This window comes from Saccostrea cucullata, unplaced genomic scaffold (assembly GCF_032062105.1).
Source record: "Saccostrea cucullata isolate Sc308-1 unplaced genomic scaffold, CSIRO_AGI_Scuc_v1 ctg179, whole genome shotgun sequence".
Taxonomy (NCBI): Eukaryota; Metazoa; Mollusca; class Bivalvia; order Ostreida; family Ostreidae; genus Saccostrea; species Saccostrea cuccullata.
In genome coordinates, this window is record NW_026932316.1 from 354,005 (window position 1) to 365,001 (window position 10,997).

The 10,997-nt window shown below is 35.3% G+C and overlaps 1 protein-coding gene across 1 annotated transcript in view; it reads left to right on the forward strand.

Moving 5' to 3' along the window:
• Nucleotides 1–10,628, forward strand: part of LOC134234818 (titin homolog) — a 45,728-nt gene extending 35,100 nt beyond the window's left edge. The window contains exons 20-26 of the mRNA XM_062716866.1: nucleotides 183–735; nucleotides 2,356–2,536; nucleotides 2,823–2,927; nucleotides 3,317–3,403; nucleotides 4,343–4,890; nucleotides 7,720–7,988; nucleotides 8,258–10,628. Coding sequence (XP_062572850.1) covers nucleotides 183–735; nucleotides 2,356–2,536; nucleotides 2,823–2,927; nucleotides 3,317–3,403; nucleotides 4,343–4,890; nucleotides 7,720–7,988; nucleotides 8,258–8,592 — 2,078 coding nt within the window. The 3' untranslated portion in view covers nucleotides 8,593–10,628. The remainder of the gene's footprint in view (nucleotides 1–182; nucleotides 736–2,355; nucleotides 2,537–2,822; nucleotides 2,928–3,316; nucleotides 3,404–4,342; nucleotides 4,891–7,719; nucleotides 7,989–8,257) is intronic.
• The last annotated feature ends 369 nt before the right edge of the window (nucleotides 10,629–10,997 follow it).

A 10,997-nucleotide genomic window follows, 5' to 3' on the forward strand; every position in this document is an offset into this window, starting at 1 on the left:
ATTACTGGTATGAAAACAGCTTTGTTCTTTGTGAGAGAATAAAGCAGTAACTCACTGACAGATAGCAAGTGATCCAGATCAAGTTTTCATAAAGAAAGATAAGAAATAGAAATATATAATGGGATTTGACCAAGCAGATTCTGTCATTATTATAAGCACATGTTTTTGTTTATTTTTTGTAGAAGTTGCTGAAAATGTTCCTGAAAAAATAGAGAAACCAGATGTGGTAGAACAAGAGGCAGATGTGAAAGACATCAAAATTACTGAAGATCTTGTTTCCTCAGAGTCTGTCGAAGCTTCATCAGTAGTCACAGAAAAAGTGTCCACTCCAGAGCCAGAGGAAACACCAGAGACGACTGAACCCAAACCAGAGACACCAGAACCTTCTGTTGCTAAAACACCAGAACCTAAACCGGGAACACCTGAACCTGCTGGAGCCAGAACACCGGAATCCAAACCAGGTACACCAGAACCTACAGGGGTCAGGACACCATCGTCTGCTCCAGGCACTCCAGAGAAGGTGGCCACCAGGACTGTATCTCCCAAGCCAGGAACCCCACCACCGTCTGCCAGAGCCGCATCCCCCAAACCAGGGACCCCCTCATCTGCCACCAAAAGTAAGAAGGAACTGGAACTAGAGGAGTACAAAAACAAACTGGCAGAGAAACGACGCCAGGCGAGAGAGAAGGCAGAGAGAGAGGCAGAGCTAGAGAGACAGCGACAGGAGGAGATAAGGTGGGTACTAGTATAATACACTAAATCACATATTTTTCGTGGGGTCAAATTTTCAAGGTTTGGAGGAAAAAATATTGGTGTGTGGGGATTTAATTTTATTGTTGGAGAATGTTTAGTAGTCATGTATATGACATTCTAAATTTTGTGGTGGTCATAGTTAGTTGAAATTTTAAATTTCATGGTGGTCAGAAATTCAGGGGTTTCTCCATGTTTTGAAAAACAATGAAAATTAAACCCCCATGAAAATTAGTGATTTCACAGTAATCGATGGGGGAAATGAAGGAACATTTGAGGTTAAAGGTAATGCTGAGGTCAGGTTTAATATTGTTTTGTGATGAATTTCTTTTGAAGTTTTGATGTATAATTATATTACCGATACAAGTAGATTTGTCCCAAAAATAATTTTTTTACTTTGTCTAAGGACTAAAAGATTCATGTATATAAAATGTTATGAAAAAAAATATAAAAATATCTTATAATCACCCATCAAACTGACAGACAAATATGGGTAAATTAATACCCTGGTAACCTCTTTCAATTTTACTGATAAAAGAAATGACAATTTGAGTAGATATTCCTTAAAGCATATTGCCTGACTCATCTTAATTATCCACAGAGAATATTGTAGTCAACTTTAGGTAAACTACAGAAAAAGTTTTTTTTTCCAGCATGGTCTTTGTAGAGAAGCCTTATGGTGCTTTATTTTATGGAAGTATCTTTTTTATTGAGCATTTCATTTCTCGCATTGAAACCTTGATTGGACCGCCACAGGATTTTGTTATTTATTATTAATATATCCAGATTTTGACTAATAGGTTTGAGTTGGTCAATACTTGACATCAGATGAACCAGAGATGTAGATTTGAAATAGGAAAACAAGTTTTAGTGTCCAACACATGTGTCTGTCCTCAGTTTTATTAATAATGAAATTGGACCAATCAAATTTATGAGGTGGAAAATAATTTCATGCATTTATAAGCAGTTAAAAGTTCACCAGCCTTCTACCAAGGTCACTGTAGTTCAATCTGTGGATAAAGATATAAAATCTGCCTCAGGTTGGATGGGTAGCTGATTGAATTCTCTTTGATGTTAGGTCATATAGTTGTCAGCTGATAGTTTGACCAATCACAGGCCTTGTTACCAATAACCTTGTTTTGTCTATGTTTGCATCTTGATAGAATTAAGAACCCTGTAGTCATTTTCCAAAGAGGAAAAAAGTTTTATTAATTAAAAAAAAGGTCCCCAAAATGTTTCAAAAAAAAAGGAATAATATAAAATGTTATGACTTGCTGCTCTGAAGATTGAAATCTGCATTTTGCTTTGATAAATGTCCCTGGAACTGAAAGTATTTTTCATGTTACAGTCGATCATCAAATATTTGCAATCTGACCCTTATTTTTGCAAGATTATCATTTGCCAGTATTAATAAGACAGTTATAATTATTCAAAATTTTGTTATTATTTAAACATATATATGTATGTATTGTCTTTACTAATGCAAATAAAGATAAGAACTAAATTTTTGCTAGTAGATGGTCTCACGCAAATATGTTTAAAACAAATTTTTGTGAAACATGATTTACAGTGTTGTAATTAACCTTTGAATCTGTGTTTTATCAGGCGTGAGGAGGAGGAGAGACAGAGACGTGAGGAAGAGGAACAGAGGAAGATGGAGGAAGAGGCCCAACAGCTGGCTGCCCAGGCCAGGCAGGCCGAGGAAGAGAGGCTCCGAAAGGCAATAGAGGCCGAGGAGCTCCGAAAGAAGGAGGAACAAGAGAGACTGGAGCAGGAAAAGAAAGCAGTATGTTGTTTACTCAGATTTGTCCCCTTATGAAGACCTGATGAGTAGGAATGGGGTGTTAATTAATACAATACAGATTTATCTTCATACAAAAGAATGAAAATGTATTCTTTAAAATATTTAGGTACTGTCAATACCCTAGCCTGTCAAAAATAAAAATTGTTGTATTGCATTCTCATGATTTCTCAAGTTGCTTTTGTGTAATATTTCTCACAAGAGGAGTTTTAGAAAAAGCAAGAAGTTATAAAATTGTTGGGTGACTGTATGGTGATGATTTGTATTACAGAGAGAAGAAGCAGACCAGCGAGCCCGAGAGGAGGCAGAGAAAGCGGAACGTGAGAGACAGGAGAAAGCCAAACGGGATGAGATGGAACGTCAGGAGAGGAAAAAGGTAGAAAAATATGATAATGACACATAAACATAAAAAAACTTAGAAAAATAGTGTAGATGATGACGTACATCAATTTATTAATTAGGAGAGATCAACAAGGTCCAAACAAAAACCGGCTCAAAAATGTTATTTCTTTAGGGAAAATTCGAGAAACAAATGGATTAATTGGTAGCAGCAACCATTAAAATGGGACAGAAAATACTCTCTATGGAGAAATTGCATGATAACATTTGAAAAAAATAGATTTCTGGTTTACATGCACCTGATGATATTTCTGGGTTACTGGTGTAAGATGTCATTGATAAGTCACTTTAATATCCTTACAGAATGTAAATTGTTCAGGATAACAGTGTGTCATCAGATAATTGTGTATGATTATACTGTTACAGAGACTGGAGATGATCATGAAGAGGGTGAAATCGGATTCTCCACTGAACGCTTCTGCTGGCATTTCAGCATCCACAGAAAATCTCAGGGTAATTTATATTCCAATAAGGTCATGTTGCCATTTAATTAGGGATTCTAATTCTGAAATTATGCATGCTGAAACGCTTGGTCTTTCTAAAGGCAATATTTAATCATTCAATGGAGTTCATTATTTAAGATTAGTTATGCAAGGCCTTCTGTAAAAAAAATTGTTTGTGCTCTTCCGATCAGCTGAATAAAAAACACCCAAACTCAAAACTTTTTTCAACCTCTGTGAAACAATTTTTTTTATTTGTTCAGAAGTTTTCTTGTCCCATCAATTACTATTTTAACATCATATCCACTAGTGATTTTGGAATATCTCCCCTTAACTACCAAATTTTATCATTCTGAGTGAGGAGAGAGGACAAGCAAATATTTTGCTAAAAGATGGCCGTATTTCTTCAGTTATTCTCACTGGGAAAATCCACAGTCAATTAACTATTAACAAAAGAATTTCTTCCCCTGGCCAAAAAGATTGAAGCAATTTTTTTGGCATTTGATTAATGTAGGTCCTTTACATTTTTACCTGATCATTGGCATGCCATTTAAAAACAAGATAATTATAAGGGATGGATATCGCTAAAAATTTCGTATCGCAATATATAACGATTTTTCCCCAAAATATTGTGATAATATCATGATATTTTTACAATCAATTTTTGGATACAAATTTTCTTTTTGAAATTTTTATGACTTTATAATATGTACCTAAATACCGGTATTGAACAAATAAATGAATCATTTCTGGACTTTATAATATGTACCTAAATACCGGTATTTAGGTCTCCGTACCACGATACGTATCACGCAACAAAAAATCGTGATATACCAGTATACCGATAAAATCGCACATCCCTAATAATTATATGTGTTAACAACATTGTATTCCCTGTTCAGTATTTTTGTCATACACTATGATATAACTGTTTATTATTGTCGGACTTCAGAGTGATGTAATGTCGTCTTCTCTATCTGCCTCTCGCCTCGGAACTCTGACCGCTTCTTCTGACCGACTGGACGATCAGAGGACCAGTGAAAACGGAGTGTCGTTCAACTTAGAGGACACAAACGGAGAGGGAAAACCCCAGGAAAACGCGGGATCCAAGTTCAAATCTCCACTTCTACAGAAACTAGTGGAAAACAAATCTCAAAATGGGGGCAGTGAAACACCCAAATTCAAATCACCACTCTTACAAAATTTGCTAGGGAAAAAAGGAAGGTTAAATTTAGATAAATTAGATAGTGAAAAATCTGATGGATCAGATCATGAGAGAAATGACTCCAAACCTGAAAACGGAGATTCTACTCCGGAGGAGACAAGTGATAGTGAACTGGCAGTGAAGAGTTCCTCACAAGGGGATGTAACTCTTGAAAAAAGTGATAGTATAGAAAGTGAGGAAAATAGTAGCTCCAGTGACAGTAAAGTGGAGACTGTGATACCAGGAAGTGAGGATAGCAGTGTACAGAACGGACATCAAGAACTAATAGACTCTAGGTAAGGATTATGATAAGTTGTAAACTTTGACCAAATAGACCTAAGGTTAGACTTGATGTAAACCTAGCCAGGAACCAAAAGACTCTATGTAAAACTTGCTGTAAACTTAAACCCTCATTGCCTATAAAAGGTAAGGAAAAAGCAGATCTCAGAGACTCCAAGGTAAGGCTTATTGTAAACCCAGACCTTGTTGTATACTGTTTGCTGTAAATACCAGATCATACACTCCAGTTGAAGTTTACCGTAAAGTCAAAATTTAGATTCCAGGTAACATTTAATGTTAATAAAACCATATAGACTGCAGGTAAGACTCCTGTAAACCCAGACCTTGTTAACTAAAAGAGATTCTGGATCATAGACCAGGTAAAGTTCACTATAAACCAAAACCTTATAGACTCCATGTAAGGCCTTTTTTCAACTTGGACTCATAGCCTCCTAGAAGATCATACTGTATAACCTCAAAGGCTCCAATTTAGGCCTGTAAATCGCAGACTGTGTTGACTATCGGTAGGTTAGGCTTTTCTATTCTTTCAGAATGCTTGTTTAAACCAAAATTTGGGGAAAAAAATACAGTCAAACCTTGATGGGACCTAGTTCTAAAAAAAACTTAAATTGTGTTTAGATTTCAAATATCAGGGTAGCATACTAAAAGAATAAGTAGTTTGGACTTCAAAATCACTTTGACATATCCATGATATTCAAGGTATCAGTTTTCCAGATACAGAATTCATCTGTACTTGTAAACCTGTTAATTTTTTGATAGGAATGTGAGGCATTTGTCAAAATAAAAAAAAATTAGAATAAGAATCCTTGACAAATTCAAGAAGACATTACCCAGGCTGTAAAATTTCATGCAATATGAACACTTGAAAAGCTTTATCTGGTGTAGGATTTCATCCTGAATTTACTCTATTTTTTCTGAACGTAAGAAACATAACATATAATCATGTCAATCAACAGTAACCTTCCAGATTTAAAGGAAAGTTTTCTTTGACAAAGGCAACTAATACTTTTAGCATTGATGTGGAAAATGCAGATTGGAAAGCTTGATACATGATTTAGGGCCGCTGATTTTTTGAGCTGGTGATTCTATGTCAGCTAATGGTATTCTACACAGTAATTGTTCAGGAAAGCCATCAAGACCAAATCTACATAAGATAGGTGTGCTGTGTAGGTATTTGAGGAATGTATTTAAATGAGATCTCTATTTCATATTGTGGAGTTCCTGTTATACGGTATTGTTATAATACAAAGAGTTGTGTCAGACCGCCCTAGATTGTAGATGGACCTTGAAATTCACCTCTCAGCTTGTGGGGATCGCCCTCTAAAGTCATTGTATATATATGTACACAGGTAGATGTTTACACTTGGATGATACTAATTGGGCAGTGTCAGTGAAATAGATTATATAGGGAGTGTCTCCAAACTGGATCACAAAGATTTTAAAATGGTCAAATTATTTAAATGTTCCGTATGTAAAAAAAAGAAACACTGATTAAGTAAAAAAGTCATCAGTTCATAGAGACAGAACTTGGAATGTAAAACAAAACAATTGACTTTCATTTTCCCTTTATTGTTATTTTATATACTTGATGTATATTTTTGGATATTTGGAAGATAAATCACTCGTTATTTGTCAGAACTGGCCAGTTAATGCATTCTCTTTGACATAGGGCTTGGTCATTCTCTTTTAACTCTAGACCTGTTAAATAAAAGAAAGAAAGTTAAGAATTGTTATTATTACATGTATAAGCACCCAAAAATGCACATAATAGTGATTTGTATATTCATTTTCTAAAATGGAATAAAAGTATACATTTCATGGGCAATATTTTAACTGTTAAGGACAAAGGGATATGCATTAATACATGTAGATGTCTACACAAAAATTTATTACTTTGATCAGTCTGATGTTTATATATCTGAATATTAAACCAGTTTTCTCAGTCTTCTTTTGTTAACATGCATATACACTTCCTATAGTTCCGTAATACACATTCCAGTAAGAGATTTGTGCTATCTTGTGACAGTGTGTATCTTAAGATTTCACACCTGACCGCCACTGCCCACTTGACCGCTGGTTATGATAAACAACAATCATGGATTGACCGTTCAGTGATTGCCGAGTCCTTCACGCCTAGCAGACCGATAATCCGTGTTTGTCAATAAAGTCATCATACCATTTAAAGCAAACACACACTTTGAAAAGGCCCCCATTATCTCTTGTTATAACATTCTGGATCATATTAAAAATGGCGCAGGGACAAACAGGTAATGCATGGCTAATATTATGTCATATTTCCTCAAGGGGCAAGATTGAATTTTATTTTTTTTTATTCACTGGACTGAAATTTGAAATGACACGTGATATTAATTTCAAGGAACAGGTTTATACATGTGGATCTGTATTGATTTATCTGTATTGTCAGTGGATTTCTCGTTAACCTGTTGTACACAGGTGAGAGTGACGGTGTTTACAATGTAGACAGGTATGGAGTTTAAAATCACTTTGTTTGTTTATGGTGGAGAGTTGTAGGTCTCTCTCATGTCAGTTAGGCAGATTTCATAAGACTGATACTGATAAGCAGATGGAAGATATTTCATGTGGAGGTTGATGTGTAAAAAGGACAATTATGAACTAATTCATATTTTTTCAATGAAGAGCTTTTGAATGCTGATATATAAATTTTTTTCATAGGATTGATTTCTGATGGATCTCTGAAATAAGTCAGGATTTATTATTTCTAATTTCAAACAATTGATGTTTACACAATAAAGCTAGGGATCTTTCTGATTGTTTGAATTCTATTAGCTCCATTTCCTTTTCAGTATTAGCATGACAAGAGATGACTCTTTGGGAACTCCAGTGACAGTTGACAGTTCTCTCAGTGCCTCTCAGAGTCAGCAGGTGCAACCAGACTCAGAGTTTGAGGAGGTTATAGACTTAAACAATAGGAACAAAGCCTTAGCTAATACGGAGGACTTGCTGAATTTGAATACTGTAGAGGGCTTAGATAACCGGGACGCTGGAGACGACATCATACCAAAACCAATCATCGCCTTCCAAGACAATGCAACCAGACGACAAGAAGTCACAGGTAAATGACAGGGAAGATTAATCAATCTAATTAGAATTAATCAAAACAGTGAAGGAGATTATTAAAGTTAATAATTAGTTGACTTTCAATATCAACCTAGAATGTGTCAAAAAAATCTGATTGGTTTTGCAATTATGATCAGTAAAAAGAAACTTTTTGATACCTTAGCAATGATGAATTAAAGCACTGAAAAGAAAACATTGAATATGATGAATTATAACTGTATTTGTTCGGCATTGCCTTGCAGACTACTTGTCCTGAGCCTGCAGTGTTAACAAATGGGGTGACCATGGGGACAGATGATTCCACCAATCATCATAATGGGATAGAGGAGAGGCCCCCCATGGGGAGCAGCTCATCCTCAGTCATCTTAAGTCATCATGTGACGTCATCAGGGGGTAACCCTCAGAAATCACCGCCCCCCACTCAGAGGGACGTGCTCTGGCAGCAGCTGGAGAAGGCCATGGTGTCCAGTATTGATCGGGTCCGGTCGACACTGGAGGATCATGGGATAGGCGAGGGGGATGAGGACAGTGAGTCTGAGGAGGGGAACATCTGGAGAATGGTGCAGGGGGATTCCCCGTACACCATAGAATTTGTCTGATCCATCTCATGCTAGGGTAGAAGGATGTGTGTACAATTACGATTGTTTCATTTTAGTCTCAACATTGAAAGAGTATTACATGAATTAGGATATCAGTTCTTGAGCATATGATGTATGATGATAATGAAATTTTGAGATACCAATAATGTAACAAATGATATGTAATTAATTTTGAGGTTGGAATCTCATTAAAAGTTTCCATTTGTTAATAATGCTAAAAAGGCAGAGAAATTGATAAAAATAGTAACAAGATTTGAGGATTCCCATTGATCCCCATTGTGATCCCCAGCCATCCATATGTATAGATTCACTGTATTTATTTATAGATCATTCATAGTCACATGACTGTCATGTGATATATGGATGACAATAGGTGCGGTATGGGTTTACAGATTTTGTGATTTTTTTCTCCCCACATTCATTGAGTATTTGCTTGCATTTGAATAGTGCATATTTATAGTATTTTTAATGTTACTGTTACTAAGTGCATCAGTTACTTTTTATGACCTTTTTTACTATAATTTTTTTAATTTATATTGATTTATTTTTCCTGTGTTGAACATAAGGAACAATGGTAAAACTGGTGTACATTTGTTGACCTCTTTCTGTATCTTACCAAGTGCTCATCTGTATAACAAACTGTCATAGGTGGTATATAAGAACAGAGAAAGCAAATGTATGTAGTAGGGGTGAAATTGTGATATCATCTCATTATATTGGTAATATATGTATCTTAATACATGTAGAGATATTTTAAACTATACTGACAGTATTTATTATAAGAAATATCCGTATCTAGTCTTGTATTCAATACAGTATACAAATTACTGTTACAAAAACTTGTAATGACCTCCCTATGTACCTTGGGAGCCTGCCAGTTATAAACCTCAGGACATAGATTTTTTGTCAAATTTAATGAAATATTACCTTCCATACTTGGAAAATGACACTATGTGTAATGTCTTACGTAAAAGTTCAGCTGTCGATTCTTGTAAGTTCATATGTGTTAACTAAATTCAAATTTTTCCCCGACCAATTCTTGTAATTCTGGGGAAAAAGTCATCATAAATTCAATGAAAAAAATTGTCAAAATTTTTCCATAAAGCAATTCCAGCATTTTGTCCTTTCAGTTCATTTTACCTATCGCTAGTGAGATGTACCAGTGAGAGATGAACAAGTAACAAGAGGCAGATCTAGGCTACCTAGGTCTCCTCTTAAGGCTTTATCTCATGTTCACCCGACATCAGCTTAGTTATTAGGATCCCTTATTTCGTTATGATTTATTTAATTTCATTATCCCATTATTTGTAATAAGCTTATTGGGGTTTATAATGTGTCTCAGCTAAGCAGAGTGGTCTTATCTGACAGTAGTTACAGATTTCAGAAGATTATACTCTAGACAGACTTTATTCTATATCCCATTTTCCACAGGAAATAATCCCTTTCCTCAGCCTATCTATAATCTTGTCCTAATGAAAATTTTTAATCCCAATTCTCATAAACATGATTTGATAATAATGACTGCAAGTAAAGAGAGATAACTCTGCCAGGATTGCTTTGACACATTATAAGTAGACCAGTCAGGGGTGATGGGCCAATCAGAGCACACCTCTAGGTCCCTTGTGGTGGTTCACATTTCGACAGAAACTAACAAGGGCCTTAACTCATTTCTTTTTATTTTGTGTGGTTTTGGTGAAATAGAATGCTGGAATTGTTTGAACAAGTTTATAACTGAAATGATTACATTGAACAAGTAATTATTGACTCTCTTGAACTGTGGTAACTATATTTTACAGAACGGTTAATTAAGATAACCTCATTAACTAGGCTTGTTTCGTACAACTTTACATCTGACCATTCATACAGAAGCCCCGGTTCTATGGCGGATCTTATGTTCTTTGTACTTACTGTAACTTTTGTCTGTAATATGGCTATTGTACATGAATGATCTAGCTTTGCTTTTTCCTGACATCAGTTAAATGCAGAGCTAATGTGTCTTGTCACTACAAAAGATAAATAAAACACAAAGAAATTCATATGTAGTTCTCATTATTTTTAACTTGGTTTTCAGTATTTATAAGGTAAAATTTGGTCACTGTAATGGTGTTGTAAGTGCCTGCAGCTGCCAGAAGGGTACAGTACATTATTTGCCAGGATAAATCCTCCTACAGTTTTCAGGGTAGGAAGTATTTATTGGAGATCCATTGTGCTTATATCCGAGATGTGCATAGTATTTGGATATAAGATTTTGTTAAGGAAAGTGCCAGCTTTTAAATCATCTTTCACAAAATATTGAGTATAGAATACCCCATTTGTCTGGATAAATCCTACAATTTTTATATAAGATTTTCTCATTTTGCTTAAAATATTCTGCATAAATTAAATCAGTGATTTGCATAGTGTTA